The sequence below is a fragment of the Triplophysa dalaica genome, chromosome 8, assembly GCF_015846415.1.
Source record: "Triplophysa dalaica isolate WHDGS20190420 chromosome 8, ASM1584641v1, whole genome shotgun sequence".
Taxonomy (NCBI): domain Eukaryota; kingdom Metazoa; phylum Chordata; class Actinopteri; order Cypriniformes; family Nemacheilidae; genus Triplophysa; species Triplophysa dalaica.
In genome coordinates this window covers 12,837,525-12,852,712 of record NC_079549.1, presented here as the reverse complement: position 1 = coordinate 12,852,712, position 15,188 = coordinate 12,837,525, and the positions used below count along the sequence as shown (strand labels likewise).

The window sequence follows — 15,188 nt, the reverse complement described above, 5'->3', positions numbered from 1 at the left end:
TGAGACGTAAGAAGAAAGCAAAAAATACATATTTTTACCAAGGAAAATGACAAAAATAATAACGTTAACTTTGACTTGGATAAATAACTTTAATCTGATTAATGGTTTGGAAAAAGAAAAGCATTAGATTACTCGTTACTGAAAAATGTGGTCAGATTAGAGTAACGCGTTACTAAGTAACGCGTTACTGGCATCACTGGTAGTGACGTACATCCGCGGCGGTTCGCAAATCGGACTAGGAACTTGTTTGCCTAGTTAAAACCACTTTGATTCATCCGCAAAAAATGAAATAAAAAATAAACTTCCATAATATTTAATAACAAATGAATAGAACAGTGACAAAATTACTAAGAAAAAGAAGCTACAATTAACATGAAAACAAAACTTATATAATTCAAGCTATTCTGAAATATTAAAACTACAGTTAACCAAACAAACAAGAAATAATGAATAAAATATTAAAGCATTACTTATTTCCCCCTCATCTGTTTTTGCCTGGTTCTAGAATGGTAGGTGTTGAGTTGGAAACAGACGTATACAGCAGCATATTGCTAAGAACAGAGTGACTAACTTAACATTTTCCTCTGCTGCAAGTTAATAATCAACTGAGGCTAGAGAAAATCGCCTATTATTTTTAATACAAACCTGTATTTTCACACTAACAGGAGTGTAAAGGAATAGGAAGTGACACGATGTTCCACGTTCTAAATTAAGCATAGAAAGAATTTCCATAGCAGGCTTCCGCTATTACCAGCATGGTTCAATTATGGTACATGTGTGCGATGCATTTTAAGTAGAATAAAACCTAATAATGGGATTTTTTCAGTAGAACTTGTCCACACAGCCCACTTTTGCATGTTAGTGTTTTGTAATACATATTGGTTAATACATTCTTCATTAGGAGAGTTATACATTTGATAAATTGTTTACAATCATCTTGCGTTCATCATTTATTCAAAATTGTGCTATTATTTATTCTCTCATCTTGCCTAATATCACAGCAGCCCATTATGATGGCACAAGAGTCATGACGAGTCACAATCTAGTTCTAGGTTCCAGTTCCAGACTAATGGAGTGTGTTTTGTGTGAATGTTCAGGAATTATCTCCCACGTCCAACACGAGCCTGGTGAAGTCTCTTATGAATCTGATGGACTGCATGATGGACGAGTTCAGAGAGGAGAGCCAGATGAAGGAGATGAATGAGCGAGACATCTGCTCCTGGCTTGAGGTAAGGAGATACCAGCTCCCTAGAACATCTTAGCAACACAAACCAGCCAAAACACCCCTGCAGCTTGTAAGGAAGTTTTTTCATTGTTGTTTCACCTGACTCATAGATATAGAGATAGAATAGGTGTATAAATATATAGACATTAGATAATGGGCAGAGTACATTATTTTCCTGCAAATACCTCAGCCCTGAAAGGTCATCTCTTTAGCCAATGGCAACTTTTTTCGTGTTGTCTGAAGTATTGCTGAAATCAGTCAATACTGTCTGCATTTCTCCTCTGAAGGTAATAATCTTTCTTCACCTGCTCCTCAGAGACAGAGATCATATCAGTAAATCAAAAAGTGCCAACCCAGACGTTGAGTCTCATCGATTAGCTGGTACAGGATCAATGCCCCAAAAAAGCTTCCCCCTCCAGATAGGAACGACTTTATTTGCCTTCCCTCAGCTGGTCATCAGAGAATTGCACATTCCTAAAGCCTTTTTTACTCTCAAAGCGCACAAATCATTTTGTCCTAAATCAATGGCAGCAGTGTTTGTATCGATTGTCATTTTTGCAGGAAGATTGATCTAAAGGTACAGTTGAATAATTGATAACGGTTGTGGGAAGGTCACCAGCGTACGGTAGTGATTAAACAGAGCAGTGAATGAAATAATGATTTAGATCCTTTATTTTAAACCAATATGATACATAAGAAGAAAAATGTGAGAATTAAACAATCAAACAAAAGCGAGAATAAAACAAGCTGTTTATAATGTAAATGCTGAAACATACTGGTTTTTAGGCCAATTATCACCAAATATCACAGTTTTCTCATTTTTCTGCAATGGAGGACGAATGGACTACAGAACTGAGCAATATACTTGTGATGTCTTATTTTGATTAATATCAATGTTATTATGCTGTAATTACTCTTAGATCTCCGTTCTAACCTTACATATAAAGTGATACACCTTTTGCATTTTAGGAAACCATCGATCTGCAGATTGTTTACCAGCCTGCTTTGTGTCTGTTGCATAGGGAATCTTTGTTTTCTGCCTCATGTGGTCAGTCGGGGCCAGCTGCACCGAGGTTGGACGGGTAAAGTTTGATGGTCTGGTGAGAGAGATGCTGGCAGGTGGTCTCAGCGAAAAGACACGCACGAGCCATGGGATCCTTGAGCATGTGGAACCCCCCGCCAAGGAGCTGACAGTGCCTTTACCCACCGAGGGCACCCTCTATGAATACCGCTTCCTCAGAGAGGTCAGAATGTTCCTTCAACACACCCGAGGGAGCCCAAATTGGGTTCTTTTGGGGTTTTTGTACAGATTTATTAATTTTAACACAAGATATCGATGTTGATTTAAATCAAAGGGCATGTTATGCTTCAACTACCCAATTCTCTTGCTAACACAGTTCAATGCTGTTGTCTATTTGCATTAGTTAATGTGCAGTCTTATTAAGCTGAAATTGCAGAATGACAAAGAACCTGTATGGAGAATAGGAAATGACGTCCTGTACTAGGGCTTCCTAATATCCGTTTTAAATCCGTTTTAAAGGAATAATCACCCAAAAATGAAAATTCATGAATCATGAAGGACTCACAAACCTGTATACATTTCTTACTACTACCATAGAAGAAAAAATTATATATTTTTTGTTCTGTTGAACACAAATAAAGATATTTGGAAAAATGTCAGTTCTGGGACATCATTGAATACCATAGTAGAAAAAAATTCAAATGGTAGCCATAAGTGCCCCAGAACGTTTTGCTTTCCTAAATTCTTCAAAATATCTCATTTTGAGTTCAACAGAACAGAAGAACAGAAAAATTATAAAATTTACCCCAAAACTGTTAGTTGCTAACATTCTTCCAAATATTTTCTTTGTGTTCAACTGAACAATAAAATGTATACATGTCCGGAACAAGGAACAATTTCCGAGTGAGTAAATGACAGATTTTTTTTATTTTTGGTGGGATATACCTTTATTAATGCAAAAATATACATGAAATTTCACATTTATGGATTTGGCAGACGCTTTTATCCAAAGCGACTCACATTTTTTTATCCTATACATTTTACATAGGTATTTGCAATCCCCTGGGATCGAACCCACAACCTTACGTTGTTAACGCAATTCTCTTATCACTAAAATACAGGAAAGCTATATGCTGTATAATTGTGCTTTTTGTATTGAGTCAAGATATCTGAGACAGTTAGATTCTTTCTTGTTACATCATCATTTTGTTTTTGTGAATTTTGTTAGATCAAAGTTCACCAAACTCGCTAATGAAGCAAAACTTCTATGCACATTCTTGCCTGAACACTACATTTGTTTGCATGCATATGAATGTATGCAAATTAAAAAGTCCGGTCCAGAAGCGATGCTTTATTACACTAAGAAACATCTCAATTTATCTCAGAGTTCTTTATGCCATCTTGACTAGACTCTGTATTTAGAACACACACAACAATAAATGAACATTAAACCACTAAATTTAGGGGCCTGAAGCAGGGGAATCTGATTATTTTATTTTGTCCTGATATACAAGCAAGCTGCTCAGGGAGCACACCCTCCACATCCCGAATGAGGCAATCTGTCTTATTATTTGTTATAAATCACAAGCATCATCCCCGTGTAATAAAACTTCAGGCATAACCTGGACTAATTTGCCAATTTCATGCATCATTAAATGCTGAAAATGTCATTTATTAGAAAAGAAATTGATTATCCATTGCTTACATTTTTCTGCTGTGGATAAAAGCCATTTCGAAAAATGAATAGGCCCATAAAAGCCTATAAGGGTTCTACAAAGAATTCACTGTTACGATGTTGTGATGGCAAAACTTAGAAACAATGCACCGTTAACGTGCAAACAAAATTTTTAATAAATCAGAACAAACCGCCAAGCGAACAAAAAGCCACTAACCTTGTCTAAACGACTTACATGAGCATTGATGCTCTCACAGGGTCCAGGCAGATGGGAGTTGTGGACTGAACAGCTGAAACCTGTGGCCCCCATCCCTAAAGATGTGCATTTCAATGAAATAATTGTGCCTACGGAGAACACTGTACGCTACACTGCCCTCATGGAGATGCTCATCACTCATCAGAAGCCCACTGTCTTTGTGGGCCCCACGGGGACCGGCAAGAGCGTCTACATTCTAGTGAGTGTTTCAATGCACCTTCACCACAAAGAATAAAACTCAATGTCCTAGTAACTTTCCCTTTCCAGTCTGAAATATCCACTATTTATAGTATAAGATGCGTTCAGTGAAATACTCGACAGTTCCATAATGATTAGAAAATGAATTGTAAAACTTAAGAAGATATGCGGTATACAGATTTTATTTTTGTTCAATATCTCTGGAACCACAAATTTTTTTGCAACATAGATGAAAACCATTAGTCCTATACACAGGTGTAGTCCTGTACCTGGTGCAGAACTAACTATCTCTCTACACATGTTGGCCACCTTAGCATGAAACCATTAGATGCTCTGGACATGCTCATTCTAACGTACCCCCCACACACACCTGCGCATGTTTGCGTGTGTGCTGAGGAATGGCATGTCAGCAGATAGTGATGAATGAGGTGAGGGTTCGAGACCAACTGTGGCACACTTCGCACACCTGCCCTCTTTCAACAGAGAGGAACACACACAACACTGTTTTTGTTGGTGGTACACAGTTAGAAACACTCACCTGTTAACTTCTTTAAGGTGTTATTGGTGTACATACACACACACACACACATAAGTCATCTTACTATGTGTGCCAGATCAAGGGATAGTTCACCAAAAATTTGAAATTTGTCTACTCACCGCAAGATTGTCCCAAACCTGTACAAATATCTTTGTTCTTTTAAATACAAAGGAAGATATTTGGAAGAATGTCTGTAACCAAACAGATCTCATCCCCCATTGACTCCCATGACTGTAAATGGGGGAAGATATCTGTTTGGTTACAGACATTCTTCCAAATATCTTTTTTTACATTACATAAATTACATTTTTCTCTCAGTTTATAGGCCCTCTGTCACGTCACCTCTCTTCAGTGTAAGTTTATTAGTTTTCCCTCATAAATCTTTGGCAGAAATGTGAAGAGTGCTTGATGAAATCGAAAACTCTTCATGTTGGGAATGTGAAACACCTGAAGGTGCTGGATAACAGTACCATATGGCTCTTTGCTGAGTTTTGAGGGATGGAAGAGATTATGTGTTTAAAGCACAACTCACAGGGTCCTTTAAATATCTTGCTGAAATGTGCCTACATTTACATTTACTATTTGAGACCAAACTGATCCTTAACAAGTGTTTGTTTTGTATGTTATTGGTTTTCATTGTTTGGATTAGGAATTTAAAACTTTGAGTTATTTTGTGCATTTCATCTCTTTATTGAAAGTACTCAAGTCTGGCACATACACAGTACATAGTGTATATACGTTTATATATATAGGAATAGGGATGAATGGATGGGTGGATCAATGTAAAGCGTGTATAAATACATTAATATCAAAACTTAATATTAATATCAATACAGTTCAGGCTTTGAGTCTCTATTTTTAAAACTTGTAAGATGAATATTAATGCAAATGTAAATTTCGACTAATCCACCACAGGACTTCTTACTGAACCGTCTCCAGAAGGATGTGTACAGTCCTCTTCTGATCAACTTTTCAGCCCAAACGACAGCTGCGCAGACTCAAAACATTATTATGTCCAAACTTGATAAAAGACGGAAAGGAGTGTTTGGTCCTCCACTGGGAAAGAAAATGGTAAGTTAAAATACTTTTTTATCTTACTGTATGCTTTTTTTAGTGTGATTGTTGGGCTAAATTGCCCATAACTGTATTGGGCAAATGGTGTTTGTGATTGCCAAGTTGACTTATTTAATCACCATTTAAAATAACATAGAACATTAATAATTGCCATGAAACTATACTAAGAAGCTTTATGCTGTGCATAAATTGCATTAGTATACCGTAAATGACAAAAAATTGAGCTCTTGATGGTTTTCATCAGGTGGTGTTTGTGGATGATGTGAACATGCCAGCAAGAGAAACCTATGGAGCCCAGCCTCCAATAGAGCTCTTGCGACAATGGCTTGACCACTGGAACTGGTATGATATGAAGGACTGCTCCATGATCAGCTTAGTTGACATTCAGATCATGTGTGCCATGGGTCCACCTGGTGAGTTCGTCAGAATTTCTGTTTGGTTTTAGCTGATCATGTAAACGAATCTGAAATCAAAGAATGGATCAAGCAACAAGTGTCATTTCTGCACTGCTTTTCTATGTTTGACATTCATTGTCATGTGCAGGTGGAGGCAGGAACCCTGTGACCCCTCGCTTTTTACGTCACTTCAATACAGTGACCATTAATGAATTTGATGACAAAACCATGTTCACCATCTTCTCAAGAATTCTGGACTGGCACCTCACCATACGGTAATGACACTTCATACAAATGTGATCAACGTAAAAAATGTATTGTTTTTTATATTCTTGTTTTTCTGCCTGCTAGATTTCCATTTCCCAAGCCGTTTGCCAGCATCACCTCTCAGATTGTCAGCGCCACCATGTCGGTGTACCAGGAAGCCACCAAAAACCTTCTACCCACCCCAACCAAGTCTCACTATCTTTTCAACCTTCGAGATTTTTCCCGTGTCATCCAGGGGATCTGCCTATCCCGTCCCGAAACTGCAGATGATCCTACCGCCATCAAACGCCTGTGGGTGCATGAGGTAACTGCATTGTCCATATCAAAACTGTTCTTTCCATAAACATGAACTCACACTTTAAAAGTACATAACTTTGTGTCCAACAACAAGTTAATGGACAGAGAAGGTGTAAGAACACTATTATTTTGTAATAATAGGTAATTATTCTTACCTTACTTCTTGACTGACTTTCAAATGGTTCGTTCCACGATTCATCTGTCAAAGACCCTCCTTTCCCCTAGCCTAGTCTGACGTGATAATTCAAATTGTCTAGTCTGCTGTGATTGGTTTACCTCGAATGAGGCTCACAAGATATGGTGTTTGGTGGAGAAGAGGGAAGTTTTCGGGGGCAGTCCTAGCAAAACGTAGCCGGGGACAATATGTAGTGACGTACATCCGCGGCGGTTCGCGAATCGGACTAGGGATGACTCGTTTGTGTGATTCTGAGTCGGCTCTCTTTTTTCCAAGCCAATAACTTTGTTACTCATTCACCTTCGGATTTACAACTTGGCAGACTGCTTACTTTCAAACACGGCAACATTACACATTGCATGAAATTTAATTTTCATGATCTCATGTTATGTACTCTTTTATGTCATGCAGGTCTTAAGAGTGTATTATGACCGTTTGGTTCACCCGTCTGATTGTGCCTGGATGGTGGACTTCCTGGAGAACGTCTCCAAATCTCACCTGAAAGAAGACTTTCATCAGCTCTTTAAGCATCTAGACAGCGACGCTGACGGGCGTGTAACCGAAGACGACCTCCGGAGCCTCATGTTCTGTGATTTCCACGACCCCAAAGGCGAAGACAAAAACTACCGTGAAGTGGGCAACCCCGAGCACCTCCGTCAGGTGGTGGAAGCCCATCTCGATGAGTACAACAACATCAGCAAGGCTCCTATGAATCTGGTTCTATTCCGCTTCGCCATCGAGCACGTCTGTCGAATCTCCCGCATTCTCAAACAGCCCCGTGGTCACGCTCTCTTGGTGGGAGTTGGAGGAAGCGGGCGTCAGTCCCTGACACGCTTGGCAGCTCACATGGCTGAGGCAGAACTCTTCCAGGTGGAGATCTCCAAGAGTTACGGAGTGGCAGAATGGCGCGATGATCTCAAACTCATCATGCAGAAGTCCACATCTGGTGAAACTCACGGAGTCTTCCTTTTTACTGATACTCAGATTAAAATGGAGTCGTTTTTGGAGGACGTGAGCAACTTGTTGAATACTGGCGAGGTTCCCAATCTCTTTGCCGTAGATGAGAAGCAGGAGATTTGTGAGCGCATGAGGGTCTTGGACCGTCAGCGTGAACGTAGTAAACAGACGGACGGCAGTCCGTTGGCGCTGTTTAACATGTTTTTGGAGCGCTGTCGTAGTCAGCTGCATGTTGTTCTGGCTATGAGTCCCATTGGCGACACCTTCAGAAGCCGTCTGAGACGCTTTCCTGCTCTCATTAACTGCTGTACGATCGACTGGTTTCAGGTCAGTGCTGTACCACTGTTTGTGCTGTTGTTTTTCGCTAATCACGAGCATAAATTCTTAGCTTTAAAGTCAAATTCAAAATAGATATTAGCAAAATAGATCCTGTTTACATTTTAAAATCACATTCCTGGTGTATATGAGCCTGATTTATCAGTGTACACAGTTAATTTATCAATAAAAAAAATAGTTATTGTATTTAAATGTAATAACTTTCTCTTGTTTTTCACAATCCAATGTTAGAATTATTAGTATTATTATTAATACATGTTTGATTATTATTATTAATATGATTAATTATAACTTATTTATAAAACAAACTTCACTATTATTATTTTTATTATTAATATTATAGAGTTTATATAAAATATAATATTTTTTACATAACATTTTATATACACTTTTAATTTGAAATATTTACATTTTAATTAAACAAACAAAAAAATTTATTGTATAAAAAATATTTTTTATTTTTATTTTAATTTGATCTTTTTAAAATTGTAATACTTTTTCAAATAACATGTCTTAGTTACTAATTCAAGATTTAAAGTGTGATAAACCATTGTTTCAACACTACCCTTTTTTTAAAGAGCTGGCCGGAAGACGCACTGCAGGCTGTGGCTACACGGTTCCTAGAAGATGTTGAGATGACGGACAGCACCCGTGCCGGCTGCATCAGCATGTGCAAAAGCTTCCACACCTCCACCATCGATCTCTCCGCACGGTTCCTCTCAGAGCTGCAGCGCTACAACTACGTCACACCGACCTCTTACCTGGAGCTCATCTCTATGTTCAAGCACCTGCTCCAGCTCAGAAGAGCGTAAGGCATCTCGCTCCCGGTCAACATGTTGTGTCATTTGACTGTGTTTTGACTTTGTAAACAGAAAGTAAATTAAATTAGTAGTGCATAATTGATGATGCTAAAGATGATCATGTTAATATTTATAACAGCTTCATATCCTTTGTTGTCACAGTGAGGTCATGAAGTTGAAGAGTCGATATGAGATCGGTCTCCGAAAGCTGGAATCGGCTGCAGCTCAGGTGTCCACTATGCAGGGGGAGCTGGAAGCCCTTCAGCCACAGCTGCGTATGGCCACTAAAGAGGTGGATGAGATGATGGTGGTCATCCAGAGGGAGTCTGTTGAGGTGGCCAAGACTGAGAAGGTGGTTCGTATGGATGAAGCAGTGGCTAATGAGCAGGCAATGGCTGCCAAGGCGATCAAAGATGAATGTGACGCAGACCTGGCTGTAGCTTTGCCTATTCTGAAAACTGCCTTGGATGCGCTGGATACGCTCACTGCACAGGTCAGAGTTACAAGCGACAAACAATATAATACAATACTGGCTGTCAGTTACACAACACCTTGGCAAACAGATGCACATCAGTAACAGTCTTAATACACTCTTCCATACCACCAATATAAGCATTAACTGGATGTGTACCATCTCCTGTAGGACATAACTGTGGTTAAAACCATGAAGGCTCCTCCAGCTGGTGTAAAGCTGGTGATGGAAGCCATCTGCATACTCAAAGGCATTAAACCAGACCGCATTCCAGATCCCTCGGGCTCCGGCAAAAAGGTAGAAGATTTTTGGGGTCCAGCGAAGAAGCTGCTAGGGGATATGAGATTTCTTCAGAGCCTTCACGAGTACGACAAAGACAACATCCCACCCAACTACATGAGCATTATTCGCAACAAATACATCACTATCCCAGACTTTGTACCGGAGAAGATCCGTTTGGCCTCCACGGCTGCCGAGGGACTCTGTAAATGGGTTTGTGCCATGGACTCGTATGATAAGTGAGTTAGAACAGTTTTTATAGGCCTTTAACTTATATAAATCAACAATGGATGTATGTGCTAGTGACATTTTATAGTTCATAGAATGGATCAGTGATGCAGTTATGTATCCCTTTAGTTTCATTCACCAAAATTGTCTTCACAGTTTTTTTGCTAAGCAGGTCAATCTAGAATAACAGTTTCTGTTTAAATTATATTTGTCTGTGTACTGTGGATATTAATTTTAGTTTTCTAAACACATACACACACAGTACATATATGAATGAAAAACACATATATATACATATACAAATATACATATTTATTTATTTATAATTTATATTTTTGGTTAATATAAATACAAAATGAATATGCACAATACACAGGCATATATTATTTAAACAAACTTTTGTTCTGGATGCGATTAATTGCAAAGTCCGTTTACAGAAGTGATGCCACTCAGCGGCCATATTCGCAACGCCTCTCGGCAGCTATTAATGTCATAGCAAGTCCACAGTCCTTCCTTGAATTTGGGAAGGGAGATATTTATAAAACACTGGCAAAAATCACAAATAAACAGCATATTTCCCATCAAATATTAAACATGACATGAACTGTATCATAACCGCGGTTTGCTAAGCTTAAATTGCGATAAGAATCATCTACTGCGCCTGCGCACAGGCTGGCAAGCGCCTCACGCGAGCCCCACCTCAGAGAATTGTCAATCTTTTTTGATTGGCCCGTTTACTCGAAGGCGGGAGTTCCTTCACTATTGACCGTTGCATTCCTTGCCATTCATTGTGACGGCAGTCACACATCTTGTTAATATTAATATCTTTGGTAATTGTTTGACAGCTCTCAAAAAAGTCCCATACATTTTGTCAAATAAATATACAGTGTATTTTGTAAAAGAGCATTTTAATGGTGCAAGCTTTTGAAATGTAGCTTTTCCTTTACAGAGTAGCAAAGGTGGTGACTCCAAAGAAAGCAAAGCTGGCACAAGCAGAACAGGAGCTGAAGGTGGCCATGACGAGCCTTCAGAAGAAACAGGCTGCTTTGAAGGAAGTCCAGGACAAACTGTTCAAACTGCAGGAGACCCTGGAAGCCAACAAGAACAAAAAAGTTGACCTAGAGAATCAGGTAAGCAGAAAGTCTGAGCATGCAGCATACAATATGCTGTGTGCCAGATTTTCATGATCAATAAACGGTGGTTCTGTTACTTAGGGCTTGTGTATTTATCACACCCTGTTCGAAAATATATCAGGTTTTAGTTTTTATACCTTTCTTCCAGTATAGCCCAATGCTTTTGACAGTCTCTCCTCTTTGCTGGAAGTTTGTTTACATAACTTCCCTTTCAAAGGAATTTTGTTTGTATTTTCACATCAAGAAAAGTTAAGGGAATATTTGTTCTCTCCTATTTTGTTTACTTTCCTTCAGATCATTTTTACGTTGCAACTTTGAAGTCGTAAGAGTGAAGCTTTTGTTTCTAAACCCACACAAAAAATCACACGGGGGCGCACACACATACACGCACATGCTCTGTTCTTATATGTCTATTGAGACTGGCTGTCAGTTTTGCAAGGTTCGGGTAAACCAAGCCCCCGCTGCTGCTTTCTGCCCTATTTCACTTCCTTTCATGTTCCATGTTCCTTGCTCCCTTTCCTTCCATGTTTGTAATTCAGGTTGTCTGTTTTCCCAATTGGTGGGTAGAAGTTGTTTATGCTGTGATATCTCAAGCATGTCCAGAATTGAGGCCCTCGGATATGCAGAACCTTTAGGTCCACTTGAAGTGTTTTTAATAGTTGTAATTTTTTAATATGAGAATATGAATGAGAATGATGGAGGAATTCATTACTTTTGTTGTGTCTATAATCCCACAGCTAAATAGCTCCAGATTCGGCGGTGTCACAAAGAATTACCAGTGAATCATCACAGGGAGTAGATTAGATGTTGGATTGTTGCGAGTGTAGCTGTTGGTGCCTTGTGCTGTCAGCTCAGTGCCTAACCGCTGAGTTCCCATCATTCTCTGCTTTGCAGGCTTACATTGTCATCTCAAACAAAGACAGTGTTCCTTTGAAGCCAAACTGCTTTAACGGATCAAACAATCTATTAGATGCTTTATTTGGAGAGATCTTAGTGTAGTAAACTTTCATTTATAATTATATTATGTCAACATCTGACCTGCTGGTAAAGTTCTTTAAGCCAACACCGTTTCGCATTTTTATTCATTTTTTAATGTCAAATTGTACATGCAGACTGTCAGAAATGTTTGTTGCATAATTAACAACATTTGCAATATCAAGAAATGACCTGTAGTCAATGTTGTACACACCAGTAAATTAAATGTTCAGAATGTGATCCGTGCACTGGTTAAACATATTTATTTGCTAAATCTATGGAACTATCACTGCACCCTCTTGCCTCTTCTTATCCTTTCTTTGTCTTTCTCAGTTTACAATATGTGTTCTTTGGTTTTATTTGTTATTTCTGTAGGTGGACTTGTGTAGTAAGAAGCTGAAGCGTGCTGAGCAGCTCATTGGTGGGTTGGGAGGAGAGAAGTCCCGCTGGAGCGAGACCGCCTTTAATTTAGGGCAGCTCTACAACAACCTGACAGGAGATATTCTGATCTCAGCTGCTATTGTGGCTTATCTGGGTGCATTCACCTCCAGCTTCAGACAGGTGTACTATCTTACAACAATCAAGATCTCTTTTCATGTTTTTGCTCCCAAGCCCACGCTGTTTATATCTTTACAGATTTAAAGGGTTCACATGACTTGGCTAAAACTAATATTATCGTTTGTCTTAGATCTAATGTAATGTGAATACACGATTTACGGTTCAAAAACGCTGTATTTTCCACTTACTGTGAATGTTTGTATCTCTTCTTTGCCCCGCCTCTCTGAAACGAACGGATTTTTAACAAAGCTCATTGTTCTGGAAAGCGAGGTGTGTTATGATTGGCCAGTTAACCGGTGCGTAGTGATTGGGCGAATACTGTAAGGGTGTGATGAAAATGTAACGTCTTTTACCTTACTTGCGTACACATTACGGCGGTCTTAGTCAAATCATACCACTAACTGACGTAGATTTGTGGGGGTGTGGTTACACAAGGTGTTTTAGGCAGGTCTGGGTGAGCATTCGCTTTTAGATAGAATGCATCTTTAGTTTCCGACACTTTCATTTTTGCAATCTTACATGTCTAATACACGCATAGGCAACTTATAACAAACCAAAGACACAGAAAAACACTTATTCGTTCCATATGACCCCATTAAGAACTAAAACCATAAGGTTATAGGGCGATTCATTGGACGCCCACTCCTGACCCAAAATGAACTTCCGGTCTGTGTTTGTTGATCGTTCTGGCTAGTGACTAATAATATATTTTATTTATTTATAAGAATTTATATTACTATTTTATTAGTATTAAATAAACATTTTGTTTAATTTTATTGTATATCTTTTTTTAAACAATTTGTTGACTGGATCGTGTAACTTACATACTTTTAACTTTAGACACAAATCTTGAAATCTCTCGCTTATTTTCAGAAATAATTTACAGGGATTCGACTATTTGCGAATGTGTACCAGACGTTACGTTTGGGCCACAAAAGCATGCATGCGCAGTAACATTTGTTTATGTTGTTACTTTAAAACCGACTGTACTGCAGAATATAAAAAACACAGTATTTATATACTGTATACTTAATATTTCAAAACATTGGTCTCTGTTATGAACAAAGACCAACGTATAAGTTTTTAATCAATACCGTTAATGAAGTTTACAGAATGTAAATACAGTAGATACTGATGCAAGTTAAACAAACGCATAAAACAAACAAAGTTTGGAAAAATAAAACGCCATTATGACGACCACTGTATATAACAACATGACATGTATTATACAAAACAAAGTTAAAAAAGGCTTTGAGATATTTTTGCTGTTTAATTTTACTGTGTTACAAACCAAAATCAAAATCTCACAATAATTGATTTTACAATATCATGTTTTTTTTCTATAGTCAGGAAATTCTATTAATTTCCTCTACGATTATATATGTCTCATGTGAAGTGTTTTGATATTCATCGCTGGACATTATTTGTATACATTCCCTCTAAAACCCAACAGAACAGGGTTAATAAAAAATGAATGAAGTCAGTGAAAATGCACTATAGCGCACAAGGAGATGCTGTGGTGAGCTTGAAATAGCACACAGGGAACAGGGAGTAGTTTAACTCTAATATTTTTCCGTTCTATGAAAGCAATATCTTTTCTCCCAACAGAGAGCCTTTTTATATAAGCTTTTGTGCAGGTATACACGGCACGCTGCTTATTACCTTTGTGAGTACTAAGTCTTTATTAGATTTAAACCAAAATAAAGCTGTCAGAATGACAATAGTACTGTCCACGATCCTGTTATTATGTTTCAACACACTGATAATGAAAAATAGATGGATGTGTGTTTCTGGTAATATAATTACAGCTTCTTGCATACGTCAGTGGATGTGTCTAAAGCAGACTGTTTGAGTTAAGCTTTACTGTACTTTACTGTACTGAATGTGTGTCTGTGTGACCCTTACAGCGAGCAACCGATGAGTGGATTGACATGTGCAAGACCAGAGGTATTCCCTGCTCCAGGAACATGTCCCTGATGGTCTCATTGGGTGAGCCGGTTAAAATCCGCAGCTGGACTATTGCAGGCCTTCCTTCAGACAGCTTCTCCATTGACAACGCTATCATTATCTCGTAAGAGGCTTTTTTGCCAGAAAATTTACCTTTTGGACACATTTAAATAACCTACCATTTTTGCATCTTACCTCCCTCTGTTAATAACTGTTGCAGAAGAAAAGGTCTTGGATAACTTATTTGATATTCTTGAATTTATGACCTGGAAAGCAATTACTAGTGAACATTTAGCGAACAGTTTTCCGTAATGGAAATGATAGTAGAGAGTACTTATCTTGAAAGAGTGCTTGATTTCTGTATTGCACAAGATGAAGATGA

General features: G+C 38.5%; 1 protein-coding gene across 1 annotated transcript in view; it reads left to right on the top strand.

Annotated features, from left to right (window-relative positions):
- dnah7 (dynein, axonemal, heavy chain 7) overlaps window positions 1–15,188 on the top strand; it is a 58,192-nt gene that overhangs the window by 27,403 nt on the left and 15,601 nt on the right. The window contains 14 exon segments of the mRNA XM_056754293.1: window positions 1,098–1,229; window positions 2,248–2,469; window positions 4,179–4,376; window positions 5,829–5,984; window positions 6,232–6,400; window positions 6,531–6,657; window positions 6,734–6,953; window positions 7,533–8,405; window positions 8,993–9,222; window positions 9,377–9,707; window positions 9,858–10,204; window positions 11,143–11,323; window positions 12,677–12,862; window positions 14,767–14,930. Of these exon segments, the coding sequence (XP_056610271.1) occupies window positions 1,098–1,229; window positions 2,248–2,469; window positions 4,179–4,376; window positions 5,829–5,984; window positions 6,232–6,400; window positions 6,531–6,657; window positions 6,734–6,953; window positions 7,533–8,405; window positions 8,993–9,222; window positions 9,377–9,707; window positions 9,858–10,204; window positions 11,143–11,323; window positions 12,677–12,862; window positions 14,767–14,930 (3,536 nt within the window).